General features: G+C 35.2%; 1 protein-coding gene across 1 annotated transcript; it reads left to right on the top strand.

Moving 5' to 3' along the window:
- Positions 1-11714: 11714 nt before the first annotated feature.
- On the top strand, positions 11715-12743 carry LOC124922632 (probable glucan endo-1,3-beta-glucosidase A6). The gene has a single exon (XM_047463354.1). It carries the CDS (start codon positions 11808-11810, stop codon positions 12741-12743), a length of 936 nt encoding a protein of 311 aa, XP_047319310.1. The 5' UTR covers positions 11715-11807.
- Positions 12744-23628: the final 10885 nt, after the last annotated feature.

Raw genomic sequence — 23628 nt, forward strand, 5'->3', positions numbered from 1 at the left:
GATTGGATCTTGGGAATGCAAGAAGAGCTGAACCAGTTCGAGAGTAGTAAAGTCTGGTACCTAGTTCCTAGACCGAAAGATCAATCGGTCATAGGAACAAGATGGGTATTCAGAAACAAACTCAATGAGGACGGCTTGGTCACTAGGAACAAAGCCAGATTAGTGGCACAAGGCTACAAACAGGAAGAAGGCATTGACTTTGAAGAGTCATTTGCCCCTGTAGCCAGGATTGAAGCCATTCGAATTTTCCTTGCCTTTGCGGCTTTCAAAAACTTTAAGGTTTTTCAAATGGATGTTAAAAGTGCATTTCTGAACGGTGACCTACGTGAAGAAGTGTATGTTGAACAACCACCCGGTTTCAAAAGCGCTGCATTTCCAAACCATGTATACCGGCTAAATAAAGCTTTATACGGTCTAAAGCAAGCACCTAGAGCCTGGTATGATACACTAACCGCATTTCTATTACAACATGATTTCACCATCGGTTCGGTGGATAAAACATTGTTTAAATTTGAAAAGAAGGAACATATCCTACTTTTTCAAATCTACGTAGATGATATCATTTTTGGCTCTACCGATCCTAAGCTATGTGATAAGTTTTCAAAAATGATGACTGACAAGTTTGAAATGAGTATGATGGGAGAATTAAGTTTCTTCCTAGGTCTTCAGGTCAAACAACTCAAAGAAGGAACATTCATCAGTCAACCTAAGTACACCAAGGAGCTCTTGAAGAAATTCGGGATGGACACATGCTCCTCAGCGGCTACTCCAATGAGCTCATCAATTAAATTGGACAGGGATGATGAGGGCCAATCGGTAGACCAGATTGCATACCGGGGCATGATCGGATCCCTTCTATACTTGACAGCGAGTAGACCGGACATCTTGTTTGCAGTTGGTGTTTGTGGGAGATTCCAAGCAAATCCAAAACAATCTCACTACACAGCCGCAAAGAGGATACTGAAGTATCTAAAGGGCACACCTGACGTCGGTCTATGGTACCCAAAGGACTCGTCCTTTAATCTAACAAGTTACTCAGACGCAGATTATGCAGGGTGTAAGATTGACAGAAAGAGTGCCAGCGGAACATGTCAGTTCCTTGGTGACCGACTGGTGTCATGGCACAGCAAGAAACAGACATCAGTGGCCACATCCACTGCAGAAGCTGAATACTTGGCGGCCGGAAGTTGTTGTTCTCAACTCCTTTGGATCCAACAACAACTGAAGGACTTCGGTGTCATAGCCGAAGAGTCCCCGATCTTCTGTGACAACACGAGTGCCATAACTATAACTTACAATCCGGTTCTCCACTCCAGAACCAAGCATATCGACATAAGGCATCACTTTATCCGGGAACATGTCACACTGAAGCATATCCGGCTGGAATACGTATCGACCGATCAACAAGTAGCCGATATCTTCACAAAGCCTCTACAGGAAGCTAAGTTCTCTCAATTCAGACTTACTCTCGGCTTAACCGACATTAGTCAGATCCTTCCTAAGGATGCTTAAAGGGAAATCGGTTCGGACAGATAAAACCGGTAGTTCCTCCTAAGCTGCTGAACTTTGAATTTTCAAGATACCTATGGAAGAACCGCCCAGTTCATCAGATAGAGTAAACCGACCGGCTACTTGGTGGATGCACCAAATAACCGCATCGGGATGAACAACTAATGACTGACCGGTTCGGAAGCAGGTCATCTTAGATTATTTGAATTTCAAACAGAAGTGGAATAATTATCAGTGTTTAGAGATGTCTGTTCTGAAACATTGCCTTTCCAAAGTAAATTGGTCGCGCCTAAAAAGACGTGAAGATCTTTTGATATCTTTCACAGTCCAGGCCTATGACCGACACCTAGACTGCAAACCTGTCTATTTCATGCAAAATCTTTTATCCTGCAGTTAATACATATCATCTCATTTAATACCTAGACAATAGGATAGTCCCTAAACTAGTATTTAAGTGAAGTAAACATTCACCACAACACTCACAAGACAAAAGAACATCCTATCACTAAGGCAAAAATGTCTCAGTTTCCCAACATTCTTCAGGTTGATTTTCAATCCTGCTCAACCACAGATCAATATGAGATATATAAAATGATCAAATCTCTAGAGGAAACCGGCATTCAGTGTTTCCTAGACGACAAACATACCATCTATCCGGAATCCGTTTTGGAATTCTTCTACCACGCAAAGGTGTTTAGGGGCACCCCCCACTTTGAAACCCACATTCAATCCAAAGTGGGAGGCATTGTCTTTGACTTCACCGAACGGGACTTTGCGCGGTGTCTCAGCCTGCCAAGGCACGGGATAACAGATCTAGACATTCCGGCAGATGTAAAGGCCGAGGTCTCCGTCACCTTTTCCCGTTCTGACGAACCAGTTGAAGATCACGGAGCAAAATCGCGTCTGAGAGCTGAGTATCAGCTTCTAAATGATGTGATCGGTAAGAGCTTCTTTGGAAGGGATGTCACAAATACCTATAGTGTCTCGAACTTCAACATGATGGCGGCTATAATCACCGGCACACCGGTAAACTGGTCCAGGGTGCTTTTTGACATCCTTATTTGGATGGTCGGCATACGATTAGTCGGTTTCATCCCCCAACTAAGCTGTCTCCTTGTGGAGCTTGGAGTCCCAACCTGTCCCGGCGAAGGTTTGAACCAAGCTCAGGTGCTAACTAAAGAAGTAACCGACCCATTTTATAGGCGGTTCGAGAGAGCTTGGAGGAGAAGAAACCGCCACAACGGTGACGTCGACTCCTATGCACCCTGAGACACTCCTTCCTGCACCCGGTCGTTTTGCTTCATGCACCGAGTGTATTCTTATCCAACTCAAGTTTGATCGTTTCGGCCTCTTCTATGTCTCTTTCGGCTTTATTTGTGTTTTTCTTGATCTCATGTTTCCTTCATCGTTCTTCATGCAATTTTCGGCATTGTTTCTGTTATTTTCGGTTTCAATCTAATTAATCTTGGTTATGTTTAAGTGTATTTAATGAGATTATCCCCAATTAATGAGATAACACCCAACCACCTGCACATTTAATATCCAACTAACCTGGTTACTTCCCAACTAACACCTACCTCGGGCTTCACAATCTGCCGCTTCCCCATGCGCCTTGAAAAGGTAAAGATTCTTTTCCTTAATAAAACAAAACTGACAATCAATGCTTAGATTTTTCCCTCCAAAACCGACCCTATATAAGGAGCTATTCTCTACTCGATTTACCACATCCAAAAGCTTTAGAACACTTCTGAAATCCTTTGAATCCCATCTCTCTCAATACCGAAATCATGCCTAGCCGAACTCTGGGAAACTTCCTAAGCATTGACTTCAACTCCTGCATGGGAGAGAGGAATGGAAACCCTGATCAGAAGCTCATGTTTCACTCTCTCACTGAGACCGGTCTTCAACCTTTCCTTGAAGAGGCCGGTCCAATACTTCTAGAGGATGTCAAGGCCTTCTTTCGAAGCGCCTGCATCAGGGGAAAATACATCGTCTCTACTGTCAGAGACCATACACTCTGGATCGATGAGGCTGAATTTGTCTCCCTATTCGGTCTACCCTCTGAAGGATTTTCGGACTTTCCGACTATACAGGACCTTGCGGGATTTGAAACCGCCCAATATCTATCGGCCACCTCTTCTCCGGTGGAACACTATGGGCCAAAGACCCAGCTTGCTAGTCACGGTCAACTACTCCTTGAAATCGTGACTCGTTCGATTCTGTGTCAATCGCCGAATCAACGGTATTCTAGAAACACCTACAATATTATGACCCACATCCTTTGCGAATCGGCCATCAACTGGTCAACGGTCATATGGGAAAACCTCAAGAATATGGTGCTGACTAAGAGAGGTCTCGGGTATGCACCGCATATCAGCAAGCTAATTCTTGGGTACCGGCCAGAGTTCGGACCGGGCACACCGGCCTCATCCTCAAACATCCTCGACAAGGACTCGGCAATGGACCGAATTTCTAGAATGACCTTTTCATAGGCTGTACTTTCCATTATCTATGTATGCCTATTTCAATACCGAATTTTCTGTCAGTTTTCTCTCTGCAATATTTATTGAATTCAATCTCATTTCAGTTTAAATGACCGTGTCTTCTTAATTCCTTTAATATTTATCTAAGTAACCGGTTACCATCTTCAAACCGCGTTCTTATCCGATCATATAAAATTGCTTAAACTGAATTGCAAACACTCTGATCACTCAAAATAACCGGTTAGACTTAGAAACCGTATCATCAATCGGTTTCAAGAATAAGAGTGCGTCATCAATGACATAAGGAAAGGTTTTTGGAGGGAAATTTCCCGCCCAAAACTGCCGCCCCCCTTTTGGTTTACCGCCCATGGTTTGGCGCCCACGGTTTGCCGCTCATTTCGATTTGGAGGGAAAATTCCCGCCCATTATTGATGGGACGGTTGGGTTTCCAAACCGCATCTATAAAAGGGACTTTCGGTCATTTTACTTCATTCTCACGCGAATCTGCTTTCTCTCTCTAAGCTCTCTCACTCTCTGAAGCGGTTATCTCTCACACTCTCAAACTCTCTAACATGGGGCGTGATTCGGCTTTGTTCAGACTCCTATCTTAGGTGGATTTCGAGGAAATCCGGCTAAAAGGTACGTCCGAGGCGAAGGAAGTTATTGACCGGGTAATCAAAACCGGTCTGGGATATTTCCTCGGCGGTCCTCATATTATATACAAAGATGCGGTCGAAGAGTTCTTCAAAACCGCAACCATCTCCTACGACAAGATCACCGCGACTGTATGCGGTTCTGAAATAGTGCTCACCGAAGCATTGGTGGCCGAGAGCCTGCATCTTCCGACAACCGGCCAGGATGCAACGGCAAAAATAGAGCAGGACACCTTTGAGGCGGCTTGCCAGATTCTATCGGCAACTAAAGAGCCGATCAAAACATCCGGCAGCAAACAAATGTTGAAGCCGGAATATATCCCGATATGTGACATCTTCACAAGGGCGATCCTGGCAAGGGGAGGAAACCTCAACAACCTCACAAGAGACAAAATCAAGATGCTGATCGGTCTGATGGAGGGAAGAGAGGTCAACTGGGCAAGATCGGTGTTCAGCAACCTAATGGATATGGTGAAACCGGATTCAAACCGGTCATGGGGGTACGTCGTGCCTCTCGGTAAGATCTTCCTCCACCTAAATCTCGACATCGGTCCCGGCGTTGCTGTCGCAGAGCGATGCCTCATCAGATCAAAACAATTCCTTGAAAGGACGCAGCCGGCCTCAGGTTCCACTGGTGGCCGAAAGAAGAAAACCGCCAAGAAAGCTGCCCCAGTCAAAGCAAAGGCCGAAGGCAAAGGAAAAGAAAAGATAACTTTCTCAGAACCACCGCAGCAAACAGAAGATGAGGAGTGGGCCTCTGAGCAAACCGACACGGAGAAGACCGAGGATGATAGAACGGTCAATGAAGACGATCATTCGGTCCAGAATCCCAATAATGCCGGACCGAACACCAACCCTGAAACCACCGAGGATGGAAAAGAGGGTGGAGAAGAGGCTGTTAAAGAAGCCAATGATGAAGGCAGCAACACAGAAAGGGAGGAGGCCGAAGAAGCAGAGGCCGATAGGATATCTCGGAAACTCCTTCAAGGTGTCAGAAGAAGAGCCGAGTCGGTTGAAGACCTATACCTGGAGTGGCACGAGCACCGGTTTGGTACACCGTATAGAGAAATCCTACCGGGCCACACAGACGAGCAATGCATCCACAGACTGGAGGAAGTGGAGGACCTGATGATGAACATTACAAACTCCAACACACTTCAAGAGGTACAACACCGAACTTGTCTCTTGTTACCGAAGGTCCAACTTCGGAAACTAAAAACACGTATCCAGAACATTACGGAGGAGCTCAGCACGATGGAAACGGTGGATACCGTAGCTCTGCGGGTGTTAGCAAGGCTTGAAAAAGCCAAAGGGGAACTAATTCAAGAAATCGAGCGGCTGGAAGCCATATGCAGCCGAATGCAAGTACCGGTCTATACTGCTCCCGAGATCGAAAGGTTTCCGGTTAACTGTCCAACACCTCCAAGGGTGAATGCGGCATCGATAAAATCCAGTGACAGAGCCGATCCAAATCTCACCGGGCAATCGCCTTCCCCACTACCGGAAGTCCCCGTTTCAGACTTCACTAAAGAATGGGTTGAGGACCGACTTCAAAAGCTTGAAGCATCCACATCGAAACGGATTGATGACCGTATTCAAGAGTTCGAAGACACAGTGGTTCAACCATTCAAGGATAGATCCAACAAAATAGTTGATTCGGCCCTCAAATTTGCCGACGTCACAAGGAATCTACTAGAGAGAAATCAAGAACGGTTCTCAGAACTCGGCGAAGGTCTGCGGGAAGAGGCGGTTCAGCGCGATAAATGTGTTCAGCGAACTGCAATTCTGGAGGACGTGACCTCCGATTTAAAGAAAGACTTCGACCGGCTTGAGAGAGATTCAGATCAACGGTTGACTACGATGAGTGATGATCTGGTCGGCACGACACTTGACCGGGTCTCCGAACTCGAGAAGACGAATGTGAATCTCGTGGCCGAACTGAAGGCGCTTTCCGAACAAATGGCCGAAATTCTAAAGGCTAAGATAAACGCGGACGCCGCGGGGGTAGCGGCTGATGCTGAAACGGCTAAAAGGGTCCAGGATGCGCTGGACGCCGAAGTAAGTAAAGAGAAAGAGGCACCGCGTTCTTCTCAGCTTACCGAAGAGGAAGAGGAAGCCGCGTGGATTAAAAAGGCTAAGGTCATATTCCCAGGGTTTGCTGAGAAAGTAGCCACTCAAGCTGCGGAGGATGCCGCACGGTTGGAAAGGCAAAAACGGAAGCTGGACGAATTCGCAGCCGAAAATAAGAAGAAAAAGGCGGCCGCATCCGCTTCAACGCCGAAAAAGCGAAAGAAGGAGGCCCATAAGAAAGTTCAAATAGCCGAGCTGCTTAGAGAGGTCTCTGAACCGGTCATCCCGAGTGCATCGCAGTAGGCCGACCAAGTCGAAGATGAAGTCGAAGAACAACTGCGGTCCCGGTCTACAAGACGACGATCTTCCGAACCGACCGGTCAACAGCAACCGAAGAAAAAGAAGAGCTTATATGACTTCACGGACTCTGAATAGGGACTATCTTTCCTCTCATATTGCCTTAGTGTTTTTATATATATTTTGTCTCTTTCGGTTATCTATATATAAAGTTACTTTTGAAACCGGTCATCCTTTGCATTTCTACTTAGTTTTGATAATTTTAAATAAAATAATCAAAAAGGGAGAAATTGATAAGATAAAAGATAAAGATTCTTCCAAAAATTTCTCAAAATTTTTCGAAAAATTCTCCTAAGTCAGTCTCAAAAATCCGGCCAAACAAAACAACTGGCCTACGGTTGCAAACTTACATGATTTTGATAATTTTAAATAAAATAATCAAAAAGGGAGAAATTGTTAGATAAAATAAGACTGGTTCAAATAAACATAACTTAAATAAACTTTCCATGCAGGAACAAGGAACCGAACCGGAACCGGCTAAAGAAAACTAATCGGTCAAGCTACCAAACCGATCAAGAATACTTGGAACGTGAACGCACAAAGAAAGGATCGGCCAAAGCTTAAAACCGGAATCATCAAACAGCCGATCATCCACAAGGCAGAAGAATAACTGGAAGAAGTTCGGTTACATCACTCATACCAAAAGCCTTTCGGTTAAGTCAAATGACCGACCAGTACAAAAAGACAATTCGGGTATCTATTGAGAACGATATCAAAGGAACAGACTGAACACTTCCATATTCATGCAAGTCTGAGGAAAGACTGTAGGCTGCAGAAGACAGTACTACCGAATCTTTCTACTTCGGGATAAGACAGAAAGGAAATCTTCCAAGTACAGACAACTGTCCAACAGACAGTGCCTACATCAAGTAAAAGACAAACCCGACAGGTTTGTCTTACACACCGGAAGAACAGACCGACAGGTCTGAGACAGAATACCAGGTCTGAGGTTGACCATCAGGTCTGAGGAAACGACCACAGGTCTGAACCTCTGAAACACTGAATCACTGCACCTCTGTTCAGCCAATCAGATTCAAGGAAGTGAAATATGACCGTTGGCATATTTCACCTATAAAAGGAGGCAGTTGCAGAAGAGTAAATGCGGGACATATATTGGGATAACGAGCGCTAAGAGCATTTACTACAAGTGATAAGAGTGTGCTGTTTTAGAAAGCCTAAGTGTTGAAAATTAAAGTGTGTTTTACAATTTCGGTGTAAACTGTAAGAGTATTATCGAGCAGGAAATAAGTCTCGATCGGTGTGTACTTGTATTCCTTAGTGAATATCCTTCTCGCGGTTTCGAGAGGAAGGGGTGACGTAGGAGTTTTATCTCCGAACATCCATAAAATCTGTCTTGTTATTTACTGTATGCCGGTTTCATTACTTGACCGATTTATACCACTATAACCGACTTAATCCTATCCAAGCCGAACTTCCAGGTTACCGAAGCCGACCCATCAAACTGCAAACCTCCATTATACAATACCGATTCTGCCTATCATACAAGCGTGCCGCTTCAATCTGAAAGCAAACCTCTTCCGCGCTTGAACCTAGTTCAAGGGTTTGTGACAGGTTGTGTAGTATTGAAACCCCGATATTAATCTCTAACCAGATTAATCACCACTCTTCGAGTAAGAACCGCTAACCGGTCCAACCCCCGGCTCCCCAGCGGCGATCTAGATCCTAACAGTTTTAATTTTATTTCTTTTGTGGGATAAAGGGAAATGGGTCGACCCAAGATCCACATGCAAATCCGAATCAGATTTGTGAATGGGGCCAAGAAGATCCAAATCAAAGGCAAGTCAACCCAAAGTAAGGCCAAGGAAATGGTCCAATTGACGGATCCGACCGGTGACCGACTAATGGACCGACCCATGCCCAAGATCCTACCCATGAAATCAAATGCTAAAAAAAAAAAATAGGTGAAGGCAGCGGTCACCTTCTTGATGGTGACAACCACAAATCTTGAAATATCGATCCTATCATGGTCATTTTTTTAATTAAAAATTAAAATTACCAAGTATTATATCATTATTAAATAAAGCTTAAATCCCATTGGATGAAAACTTGAAATTTAGTGACATGTCAAGTGGAGATTGCTCTATTATTTTAAACATTTTTAAATGTTTAAAATAGTTTTTCTTTCCAACGGTCAAGTGTGTTAAATGGGAATTTGGGCCATAGGATTTCATAGCTTTGCCTATAAATACCCCTCTTACCACCTTAGAAAATGATCCCTCTTTTCACATTGACGTGCCCCTAGGTTGCCCAACCTTTCCCACAACCGAAACCCTAAGCAAACACCAACCATTCTTGGGTTGTATCACAAGTTTTTCTTGGGAAATTTCTGTTTTTTATTCCAAAAGTAAAGGAGCAGCCCCATTGTAAGCCCCTTTGTATAGATCTTTTTAGATTATAATTTTATTTTTTATCTTTATATATCGTCCCATGCAGGATTTCTTTTTTTAAAATTTGTTATTTTGATAGGAGTTTAAGATTCTATTTTGATATTTGTAAATATGTAAACCTTAATAATACATTTAACATGTAAATAAATAAAACTAACTAAAAAAACAGAAAGTTCATGTAAATAAAAGGTCATTAACCAAGTAAAAAAAATATTTTTTTAAAAAAACTAAAATCGACCCTTGAATTGGCAATTTAAAAAGACTCAAAAAGTTAAAAGAAAATCTGTTTTGATTTAATTTTTTTTTGTATAATATTAGATCTAGGATTTACTTGTATATTATTAATAATCTAGTTAGGTTTAAAAAAGAGAAGAAAATTGTTTTGGTTTAATTTATCATTTGTATGACATTAGAATTAGGATGTAAAACTTTCTGGAATTTTTTTTATTCAATTTGGGATCCATTTGGATCACCAAATATTTTGTTAGATTAGGATTAGGTGGAAAAATTGGTAGAATAGTAGGTCTGCTGGTTTAGGACCGGAAAAGCTAGCCCTGGGATAACATCTGATCGTTAAAACGACACCCTGGAGCATACTCGAGCGCCATCCGACCAAGGCAGCCTCTCTACATGCGAAATCCGACGCCTTCCTGACGTTTCTGTTGATTCCGGATGCTTCTGTGAACATGAAGACCGAGGAAACTAGCCTAGATCTGCGCCTATGTTAGTTCTCTGTTGTCCAGGACCTTAAAATTTGACTTGAGCCTCTTTCTGACCGAGAAAACCTAGCCATTTTTCTTGTATCCAATTCTTTTAGACATTCTTAGGATTATATGTTATTTTATTTCAACTATTAACCTTTTGGGTTGCAATTTGCTCCCAAAAAGTACTTACTACTCATCTAGGACCGAATGGGAGAGTTGTTGATATTCTGACGACTGAATGAGGGGTAACCACCCTCAAGAATCACCTCTCCCTATACGCCTCATTCAGAAGTTTGAAGGCCCACCCTCATTTATTCAGTTTATATATAACCCTCTCCCGTTTAACGCTAATTGATGCGGCAAATATTGTAAGATTTTATTTTTATTTTTTATACTCAAATATCTAAATAAATTATATAAAATATTATAATTTAAAAATCTATCCCAATATATATTTATAAGATTGTTGTTTGTAAATTGAGAATAATGGTTATATTATTTATGATTCTGAAAAAAAAAAATCAATAAAAGGCAAAATTATGTGTTATTGTTTGGAAATCTATATTTTTTAGAATTCAAGAGTATAAGGATTTAAGTTGGTGTTATATTTAAAATTAAGGAGATATATACTATTTGAAAGAGTTACAATTTTGGTGAAAAAATGACAAATATATTGATATATAATTGAATTTCTAGTTCAACTATATTGATATATTAAAATTTGTGTTCTAATATAATGATAATAATATCTGTTTTTTAAAAATGTATTGTGGTTGGGTAGTCTCCTAAATAGAGGGTTAAATTTAAATGTATAATCTCCTATATTGCAAAAAAATGTTGAAAAACACAATAAAAAATTTATTATTAGTTTTGTTAGTATAAGGTGAGGATTGTATTTTAAATTAGTCAAATGTTAGAATTCAACCAAAATTTATGGTAAGATTATGTATTTTTTTTTTTAAGAAAGAAATATAACATAATATTATTATTATTATTTTTTTTAATTTTAAAAATATAAAGATAAAACATATTGGATTGTGATTATAATTTGAATTTTTGTCAAACAAAATTGTAATATTTACATGCATCTAAATTAACTAAGTGAATTTTAATATTATTTTATAATTGAAAAAGAAAATTATGTGTATTTTCCATAAATAAAGTGTGAAACAAATATTTTGAAATTTCTTTTGATTCCAAACCCTCGTTTCTTTAAGCCAAAAAAGTCCATCCATCTAAATTAACTAAATCAAGTCAAGTCAAGTCAAATAATATTTACATGGTAATTTTCTTCATATATTATAGAGAGAGAGGAGAGACGTACATGATGACATAATTCACAATAGCTGCTTCAAGTTACAAATATGACGGGATTTTCGGCCACCGTACTCCTCCTCCGTTTCATACTTTCCGCCGCCGTATCTAGTAAGTCCAAAATCTCTATTAATTCTCTTTAGCTGCTTCTTTCTACATCTAAATCTAATCTAATCTTACTTTATTAACTTGTAATTTCCAGCAGGTGTATCATACGCCGCCGCCGGAGCCGGCAATGTCGGCATCTGCTACGGCCAATTGGGAGACAACCTTCCCAGTCCGTCAAAGTCCGTCGAGCTCTTGAAAGCCATGAAGGTGAAGCAAGTCAAACTGTATGATTCTAACCCGGCCATTCTCGGCGCCCTGAGAGGATCCGACATCGAGGTTACGGTCATGGTCCCGAACCAGCTCCTTGTGAGCATCTCCACCAATCAAGCTATCGCAGACGAATGGGTACGGTCCCAAGTCTTACCCTTTTACCCAAAAACAAAGATCCGATACGTTCTCGTCGGAAACGAAATCCTTTCTATCCCCGACCGTAACATCCAGCTCAGCCTCGTCCCGTCGATGTACCGGATTCAGAAATCGCTTGCGAAATTCGGCCTCCTCCGTAAGGTCAGAGTCACTACCTCATTGGCCATGGACGTGCTTCAAGCTTCTTACCCGCCTTCCAATGGAACCTTCCGTGCCGACATCTCCACTCAAATCATTAAACCTATGCTTCAGTTTCTCAAGTACACGAAATCGTCCCTCTTCTTGGATGTATACCCGTATTTCGCTTGGGCATCCAACCCGGTCGACATCAAGCTTGATTACGCTCTGTTATCCTCCGCCAATAACATAAGGGTTAAGGATCCGGGTACGGGGTTAACCTACACCAATCTGCTGGATCAAATGATAGACGCGGTCTACTTTGCCATGAAAAGAATGGGCTACCCGCATGTTGGGATCTTTATAGCGGAAACCGGTTGGCCAAATGGAGGAGATATTGGCCAAACAGGAGGAGCTAATATTAACAATGCCGCAATTTATAACCGGAATGTAATAAAGAAATTCACGGCCATACCGGCCATCGGAACGCCGGCGAAGCCGGGTGTAGTCATTCAGGCACTACTTTTTGCCCTGTACAACGAGAACATGAAAACGGGTATGGGATCGGAGAGGCATTTCGGAGTGTTGTATCCGAACGGGTCAAGTATTTACCGACTGGATTTTTCTGGTAAGACGAGGCAGGCAGAGTACTAACTGTCAGCGCCGACTGTCGGAAAACATCTGAGGTGAGGTTTATTATGGATGCCGATTCCGACGGACGAACAAGTGATTTAAGAACAGTTTTAAAATCATGTTCAACAAATTTCAGCCTATTTAGTTTATTAATATTATGTATATTCATTTCTTATATTATTTTAGAGTGAAAAATGAGAAACTGATCATACAAAAATATTATTATATTTGATTCACTTTAGAATTTGTATCTTGATTTTTTCTATAAAAAAAAATTCAACTAGAATTAAAAATCATTTTATTTAATTTCTAATCAAACAATATTACACAAATAATTAATCACACTATTAAAATGTTTTCTATTTCTTTTTTAACTTATTTATTATTATATATTAAAATCTTTAAATATTAAAAATAAAATAAAAATATCACCAATTAACATTTTCAAAATAAACTAATATTTATTTAAAACGTTTTACTGGTGTTTAAGAATTTGTTCTCTAAATACTAAAATAAATGTACAATATTGTCATTTTCACATTCATGTATCCGTCATCTTAACAACTAGCATCGAAATGACGACTAACAATAACGAAGATAAAAAAAAAACACATTTTTACAAAGAGTGTTTAACTTTCTTAAAAAGAAAGGAAAACAATATATTTTCTAATTTTATAAAAATTAAAAACGCAAGGAGGGGTGTCCTTTTCAATTATAATGCCCAGATATAGCACATATATATTCTTTCCACGATGCTTGATTTCTCGAACACCACGATTAACTTGGTCTTGGGATAATTAATGGAGTGATCAGTCATTCTCCCAACATAAGAAGTTTTATAACAGCCAATGTAAAAAGTGAACATCTCAATTGTGAATTTCATCCACTGTCTTCCGAGACCCTTTTGAAGGAGAGTCGAAATGAAGAAGAGAATATTTTTCGTGACTTCTTACGTGTAGTAATTACAATCCCGAATTTCTTAGGACAATCAACTCATAACTCATTGTGTCGATTGTGGTCAAGTTCATCTTACAAAGGCAAAGGTTATGACTCGTTGTGTCTTTTCGTTATATCATAGGTCATGCATGTAGTATATTTCTAGGCTTCAAATAAGTTGTGTGTTTTTAAATATGGGTGTGAGTGGTTTGGTTTGTTTGGTAAATTTATTGACCGAAATGCATATCTACACCATTGACATTGGTTTAGTAAATTTTAAACCGTCGATATGTCGTTTTGATTGATCCGTTTTGAACGGTTAAAAGAACGATTTGGTCGATTTAATTAGTTTGGTTAATTGTTGGATTTGTTAAAATAGATTTAAAATATATCAATAACAATTTATAAATATTGTAATGTACATGAACAAGTAACAATATTATGACTGAGGCAAGGCGGTAAAAATCGAGATTTTTACGTAAAATCTCGTTGGTTAGTTGTAATATAGTAAAAACTAGAGTTTATTTGAAATTGTAAGAGTTTAATTTGATAAAATAATAGTTATATATTATTATTATTATTTATATATATAATTAAGTATACTTAGTCAATTTTAAATTTTTATATATTTAAATATAAAGTTAATTAAAAAATTATAATAAATAAATAACACTATTAAACAAATTATACTTACAAATTAATTATATTAATATATTTATTTGAATAAATAATAAATTTATTTTTAAATTTTTAAATATAAATCATTTTTTAAATGTAAAATCGTATAGAATCGTAAAATCTTATTACCATAAATTTAAAATCGTAAGAATTTATCTACTTAAGAGTTTACTTAAAATCAGACTCAATAATCTATTGTAAAATTGTAAAATCGTAAGATTTTAAGAATAAACTCGAGATTTTAACAGGTCTTGAACTGAGGTCCGATAACACAATTCATGAATAATATATATGAATAATGTTATTAGTAAAATTCCCTAACATAATTTATAAAAACATATATTGTATTTATATGAATAATAACATTAACTAACTAAAAAAACCTTGATTTCAAATTCACAATTGCATTATACTTGTAATTATTTTTTTGGACTAAACATAACACTAATACTTAGTAACAAATTTGATATTAAGTTGGTCTACTAATGGTAATAATTAATATTTTTGATAATATGTTAACAATTTTTTAGGTTCATGCTATTGTCTCATTATTTTTATTTTAAATGTGTTGTAATCTAATAGTTATAATACATTACTCATCACTATTAGTTTAAGATACAATTATCGCTCCCATTTTATTTAAGTATTTGGTCGGTTTAAATAGTTTTAGTAACGCTAAACCCGTTGGGGATCAGTTTAATAAAAAAAAACATAATGAGTTCGGTTTGGTCAATTCTCGGTTTGAAATAGTTTGGTTTGAGCAATTTCACGGTTTGAACGGTTTGATTTAGGGATGGCAACGGGTATCTTACCCATTGGGTAATGAAGTACCCATCCCCAAACCTAATTTTTAATTTACTATCCGAATCCGACCCCGACGGGTATCTCTATTTATATCCTCATCCCCGATTCGCCAGGTATCCGATCCCTGACGGGTACCCCATTGCCCAATATTAAATATTAAAAAATTATTATATTTTAATTAACACATTTAAACTAAAATTATATAAATTTAATATATTATATTAATAATATGTTATTAAAAAAATATAATTGATCTAAAATTATTAATAAATATTTTATCCATAAACAATATATCATTATTATAAAATTCTTAATTAAACACAAACTAAAAAAATCATTAAATCAATTTTCTCATAATAAAAAAACTTCCTTCTTGAATACACTTCTTCAACACATATAAATTACAACATATAAAGATCAAAAAAATAATCAACATTAAAAAATACAAAAAAAATAAAGTTATAATTAAAGTTTATAACTAATAAAATACCTCAAATCTTCTACAAACAATTCTTTACTGATATATAATATTTATAAAAAATAATAAATAAATAATATATTGAACTTCTATTCTCCAACCATAGTAAAATAATTAGTTCCCTTGACCCTTTATTTTTTCTTAAAAAATTAACCCTTTATTTTTTACTTAAACAAAGAATTCTTTGTTTTTGTTTTAAAAAATTTACCTTTATTTTTTCCTTAAAACACTGACCCTTTTAAGAATTAGTTTATCGGAAAAAAAAAAATATATATAATAAAAGTATTACTTACACTTTACTGAAGAAGAAATTACAAAATAAAAATTAAAGATTATGTTAATAAACAAGTATAAGATTGTAAAAGTTAAAGAACCATCATAACTTTATTAAATAAAATTAAAACAACTAATATAATATTTTAAAAACACAAATGAAAACATTACTTACTTGCAATTTGTTTTGTTATTAAAAATTTGAGGTTGAATAAAACCTATAAAGAATATGAGAGAATATGCAAGATAGAAATTGAAATAACTAGTAAGGTTGAATTTAGATTAAGAATGAAAATGAAGATTAAGAGTATTGACTTATATGAGAGAGATAAACACTTATTACAAATTAATTAATGATGTTAAGCAAGATGTGTGGTGTGAGTAACGATAAAATAATTAATATATTTATTTAATGCTGGCTATGACTTATGATTTGGAATTTGAAAAGACATTTAAATTTTATCAATATATAATATATATATTAATATATTCGGGTATCGGGTTTGGGTTTTCAATACTCCCCATCCCCGAACCCGATCGGGTAATATTTTTTACTCTCCATCTCCGATCCCGACCCCGAACCCGAACCCGATTTGAAATATCCGAACCCGATCATCGAGTACCCACGGGTATCGAGTATACGGGTATCCATTGCCATCTCTAGTTTGATTAATTTACTTACCCCTCATTTTTAAATGATATCATATAATCAATTATGTATATGTATCTTTATATATATATATATTTTTTGGAATTTATAAACACCAAATATTTATTTCAAGCTAACCATCATTTGGTCTCAACAAAATCACTAAAAAAGTTGTAACGTCCTAAACACGATTATCGTCAATATGTTCTTATCTTCTTTTCAAAATTCGTAAAACATTTATAAAGATTGGACGCTTCTCGGAGGTCGTCTAGTAATAAAAATGAGATGAGGAACAATAGGGCTCGACCAAAGTTTGATAACTTTGACTTTTCAAGATACACCACTCGTTTCTCTATGAGAAATCGAAAAAGAAATGACATTGCATTTGAATATGCAGATAATATAGATTTTGGTTGGTTCTATGTTGGTTACACTTAGAAAAAGACATCTTAGTTATATCCCTCGTATGTGTCTCTACTATAAATATGTGATCATTTCATAAAAATCCGAGCTATGTAATACCTATCATTCATCTAAAAGTTAATATTTATAATACTATTGTAAGTAGTAGTGTAACACTCTGTTCTTAGTCATCGTCTATGATATAGATAGAATCAAAAGTAGTATAAATATAAGGTGTATGATATCCGTCATCTTAACAACTAGCATCGAAATGACGACTAACAATGACGAAGATAAAGAAAAAACACATTTTTACAAAGAGTTTTTAACTTTCTTAAAAAGAAAGGAAAACAATTTTCTAATTTTATAAAAATTAAAAACGCAAGGAGGGGTGTCCTTTTCAATTATAATGCCTAGATATAGCACATATATATTCTTTCCACGATGCTTGATTTCTCGGACAACACGATTAACTTGGTTGGGATAATTAATGGAGTAATCAGTCATTCTCCCAACATAAGAAGTTTTATAACAGCCAATGTAAAAAGTGAACATCTCAATTGTGAATTTCATCCACTGTTCTTCCGAGACCCTTCTGAAGGAGAGTCGAATTGAAGAAGAGAATATTTTTCGTGACTTCTTACGTGTAGTAATCACAATCCCTAATTTCTTAGGACAATCAACTCATAACTCATTGTGTAGATTGTGATCAGGTTCATCGTACAAAGACAAAGGTTATGACTCGTTGTGACTTTTTGTTATATCATAGGTCATGCATGTAGTCTATTTCTAGGCTTCAAATAAGATGTGTGTTTTTTAATATGGGTGTGAGTGGTTTGGTTTGGTAGATTTACTGACCGAAATGCATATATATCCAAACCGTTGACTTCGGTTTACTAAATTTTAAACCGTCGATATGTCGTTTTGATTGATCCCTTTTGAACGGTTAAAAGAATAATTTGGTCGATTTAATCGGTTTGGTTAATTGACGAATTTGTTAAAATAGATTTAAAATATATCAATAACAATTTATATATATTGTAAGTTACGGGAACAAGTAACAATATTATGACTAAGGTCCGATAACATATTTCATGAATAATTTATATGAATAATGTTATTTGTAAAACTAGTATGTAACCCGTGCATTTGCACGAGTAATGATATAAAACCAAAAATAAATTATGTTAAAAATGTGACATTATAAATTAATTCAATATTTTGTTATCTAATAATTAAAAAATATAACAAATTTTACTTTTATCCACTCATTTTATTTAAAATTATTTTTTTAAGGTTACCCAAAATCATATAAATTAAAAAATTTCATTAGGTGAGAATAAAAGTAGTTTTGATAAAACAAATCTTCAAACATTGAATTTTGGGTCAAATTACCAATTAAATATAAAGTTTTATTGTGATTTAATATTACTTATTTAAGAATATTAAAAAAATTATCTAACCAATTCAATTAAGTTCTTATATTTTTTATAATGATTTTGATTATTTAATAACCAAATTCGATGGTGCATTTTAAAACATTCGATTACACCTTTAGGCATAAACCCTTAGGATTTTTATCATCAATGTTTGTGTTACTCAAGACGACATTCCCTCTATGAACGAACCCTTAGGTTTTCTCACCAATGTTTGGGTTACTCAAGCCGACATTTCATTCATGGACAACCAATTCAATTAAGTTTTTATATTTTTTTATATCTATAATGATTTTGATTATTTAATAACCAAATTCGATGGTACATTTTAAAACATTCGATTACACCTTTAGGCATAAACCCTTAAGTTTTTATCATCAATGTTTGTGTTACTCAAGCCGACATTCCCTCCATGAACGAACCATTAGGTTTTCTCACCAATGTTTGGGTTACTCAAGCCGACATTTCCTCCATGGACAAACCCTTATGTTTTCTCACCAATATTTGCGTTACTCAAGCCGACATTCCCTCAATGGACAAACCCTTAGGTTTTCTCACCAATGTTTACGTTACTTAAGCCAACATTTTCGTTTTTTCTTCATCTACCAATGTTCGCGCACTCTTATATAATAATGACTTCTTTTAGAGAGATTCGAACCCTGGTTATGAAATGTTAACACTTTATATGATTGTTGAAATAATTTTATAATTTTGTGTATATATATATTGTAAGTTAGATGTTGAATAATTATATAAAAATTATCTACTAAGGTGTTATTATTTATTATAATATACTTATTGGTTAAAGAGTTGTACTTGTTTTTCTAGGTAGCAAGTTTGAAACATAAGTATAGCATTTTTAATTTTATTTTTAACCGTTTTAAGTTTATGGGCGGGTTTACCCACAATCCGACCCCAAGTATCCCTTTACTCTCACATATATATCCAAATTAACCACAACTCTCGACTTGGAAATCCGAACACTTTTGAAATTATGCATCATTATATATATATATATTAGTTAGTTAAAAAGTTGAACTTATAATATTAACATGTCCCGCGTTCATCAAATTTGATGTTGAAGTTAAAATATAAAGTCTTATTAGCCTAGTTGGTTAAAGGATTGTACTTGTTTTTGTTAAAATGCAAGTTCTAATCATACATATAGCATTTTTAATTTTATTTTTAACCGTTTTAAATTTATGGGCGGGTCAACCCATAATTCGACCTAAATATCCATTTACTCTCACATATATATCCAAATTAATCACAACTATCGACCCGACAATCCGAACACTTTTGAAATTAAGCATCATTATATATATATATATAGATTAATTAGTTAAAAAGTTGACCTTATATTGTTAAAATGTCGCGCGTTCATATAATTTGGTGTTGAACTTAAAATATAAAGTCTTATTAGCCTAGTTGGTTAAAGGGTTGTACTTGTTTGGTTTTGTTGTAAATTCGAAACGTACATATATCATTTTTAATTTTATTTTTATCCGTTTTAAGTTTATGGGCGAGTCAACTCACAATCCAACCCATATATTCATTACTCTCAAATATATATCCAAATTAACTATAGCTCTCGACTCGGCAATCCGAGCACTTATGAAATTAAACATCATTATATATATAGATTCCCTATCATAATTTATGAAAACATATATTGTATTTATATGAATAATAACATTAACTAAAAAGATTCACTAAATAACAAAAAAAAAACTTGATTTCAAATTCACAATTGCATTATACTAGTAATTATTTTTTGGACAAAACATAACACTAATAATTAGTGAACAATTTTGAGATTAAGTTGGTCTACTAATGGTAATAATTAATATTCATGATAGTATGTTAACAAAATTTTATGTTAATACTGCTATCTCATTATATTTATTTTAAATGTGTGTTGTAATCTAATAGTTATAATACATTACTCATCACTATTAGTTTAAGATTCGATTATTACTCCATTTTATTTAAGTATTTAGTCGGTTTAAGTAATTTTAGTGACGCTAAACCGATAAACCAACCCGCCAGGATCAATTTGATAAAAAAGAAAACCACAATGAGTTCGGTTTGGTCAATTCTCGGTTTGATATTCAGTTTGGTTTGAGCGATTTCAGTTAGATTGAACGGTTTGATTGATTTAATTACACCCTTATTTTGAATGATAGCATATAATCAATTATGTATATGTATTTTTAAGATATATATATAAATATTGGATTTTATAAACAACCAAATATTTATTTCAAGCTAAGTATCATTTGATCCCTAACAAAATCACTAAAAAAGTTGTAACGTCCTAAACACAATTGTCGTCAACATGTGTTAATCTTCTTCTCATAATTCGTAAAACATTTACAAAGATTTGACTCTTCTCGAAACTCGTCTAGTAATAAAAATGAGATGAGGAACAATAGGGATCCATCAAAGTTTGATAACTTTAACTTTTCAAGATTCACCACTCGGTTTCTCCATGAGAAATCGAGAAAAAAATGATGTTGCGTTTGAAAATGCAAATAATATAGATTTTTTGATTGGTTCGATGTTGGTTACACTTAATAAAAGACATCGTATCCTTCGTGTGTGTCTCTACTATAAATATGTGATCATTTCATAAAAACTCGATATTTACATTTTAAATTAATAAATTATCTATGTAATACCTATCATTCATCTAAAATTATTATTTATAATACTATCATGTAAGTAGTCTTGTAACACTCTTTTCTTAGCCATCGTCTATGTATAGTCATGGTATAGATAGAATGAAAAGTAGTATAAATATAAGTCGTACTTATTAAATTCGATGTTTTTTTTGTGTGTGTTAACATGGTATGGTCTACTCACTATAAATCAAATTAAAATTTTAGAATTATAATCGATTCACAATTAATTATTAAAAAACTGACATAATGATCCAAATATTTTCCAATTTTGAAAACCCATTGTTTGGTGAAGAAATAATTGATGAATATTGTTGAGTATACATCTTTGATTTATAATTTTTAATATATTATTTGTAATTTTTTAGATGGTTTATAGTAGTTAATTAACTGCAAAATATTGTTAAGAGTAGTTAATTAACTGCTAAGAATTTTAGAGGTATTGTTAAGAGCAGTTAAGTAACTACGGGAAGTTTTAAATAACTGAAAATTCAGGGACCACTTTGTATAAGTATAAATACACTCATAAGAGAAATAAATATCATCGGGTTATATTTTCTCATTTCACTCTTCATCATATCTTCCAGCTATTATTTCTTACATCTATTAGTCATCTTGTAAATAAATTCAGATTGAATTTGTTCATGGTATCAGAGCCTAGTTGAGTGAAGAAAGAAGATCAATCCGAAGTTATTCAAGACATGACATTAAATTTCCTAACTCCATCAGTAAGTCATAACCCTAAATCAAGCCCTAACGAAAATCTGATGTTATTTCCGTCAATCCCTACCGTTTCAATTCCAATTCTGACAAATCCAGACCAGATTCCTATTGATACACTGATTCTAATCGTCAACCAAATTTGTTAGATGGTTCATAAACCTACTTCGACTACATTACTACAACGAATTACAAATAATATATTAACCACATGCCAGAAAAAAGGAAATACAACAATACCTCTAACAATAATTGATAAGTGTTACCTTAGAGGAATTATAAATCTTTGATTTATAATTGTTAATATATTATTTGTAATTTGTTAGATGGTTTGTAGTAGCTAATTAACATCTAAGTGTTGTTAGGAGCAGTTAATTAACTACTTTAAACCATCTAACAAATTACAAATAAAATATTAACCACATGCCAACAAAAAGGAAATACAACAACGATCCACTTATCATTCATTCAGTTGATCATCCTCGCCTCTACTCTTATCCGCAATCAAAGGAAATTGATGAAGGTTATTAATGGGGGATTGTAGATGCGCTTGTAAGAGCATGAATTATGAATACGATCGAACCAAAAATTGCAAGAAGATTCTTGTCAAAGAAAACAAGTCATGATATATGGCTTGAAGTAAAATCTCACTATGAAGGCAACAATGGACCAAGAAGATATGGATTAAAAAAGGATATAAGCTTCGTGCAACAAAAAGATGTAGACCTTGAAGAATATTACTCTAAGGTAAAGCTTCTATGGGATGAGATGAAGGGATTGAAACCACTTCGTAGGTGTAGATATCAATGAATGAAAATTGATTGTGATGGATGTTATCTTGAAGCACAAATGCTTCAGGATGACAAAGAACTAAAACTATTACAATTTCTAATGGGCCTAAAGGAGAGGTACTAGTATGTGAAGGATCAAATTCTGCTTCAAGATCCTTGGTCAGACGTTTACAAATCATCTATAATGCTACAAAATGTGGAGAAGAAATCAAAACAGAAGAGACCTTAACAAGAGTCAACAATGATAATTAAAGAAGAAAACTTAAAGACTATAAATCAGTTTATTCAAAAGAGTAAGAACAAAAATGCATATTGTTCTCACTGTGGAGGAAAAGGACATATTAAGGAAGGCTGTTTCAAGCATTTCGGCTACCCGAATTGGTGGAAGCAGCCTAAAGAAGTTATTGTGAAGAGAAAGAACACAATAATTAAGGTAAATTCAGCTGCTGAAAAGAAAGATGTTGAAGACATGTCGATGGAGGAATATCGAATGTATAAACAATTTCTGAATAATATGCGAGAGATTAAGAATAAAGGAAGTGGCTCCACTTCCTCTACAAGTAAGTCATCTTATCATAATTCATTTAATTTGAATATATTTGATTATAACCTTAGCATGAATGAATATATAGGCATAGAAAATAAATGGTTAATTAATTATGGAGCATCATGCCATATATGTAACAACAAAATTTTTATACAGATATTAAGAATCTTGATTTGCCTAAGACAATGTACTTAGAAGATGGAACTTGTAGAAACATAACTAAAATAGGAACAATGAAACTTTTTGAGAACTTTGAACTTAAGGATGTATTATTTTCACCTTCTTTCAAATATTGTTTAATAGCAGTATCTAAATTTACAAAAGAAAAGAAGACGAACTACGTTAATTACCTAATTCTTTTCCATAAGATACTTAGGCAACCTATTCACTAGACCCGGTCATACTTGTCATTTTCTTTATAAAAAACAAATAATACAACATTCCTGATTTTAAAAAAATCCTTATGTCAGTACTAGGAGCATTCTTAGGAAAATGTGAATAAAAGGTCTAA

The sequence above is a fragment of the Impatiens glandulifera genome, chromosome 1 (assembly GCF_907164915.1).
Source record: "Impatiens glandulifera chromosome 1, dImpGla2.1, whole genome shotgun sequence".
NCBI lineage: Eukaryota > Viridiplantae > Streptophyta > Magnoliopsida > Ericales > Balsaminaceae > Impatiens > Impatiens glandulifera.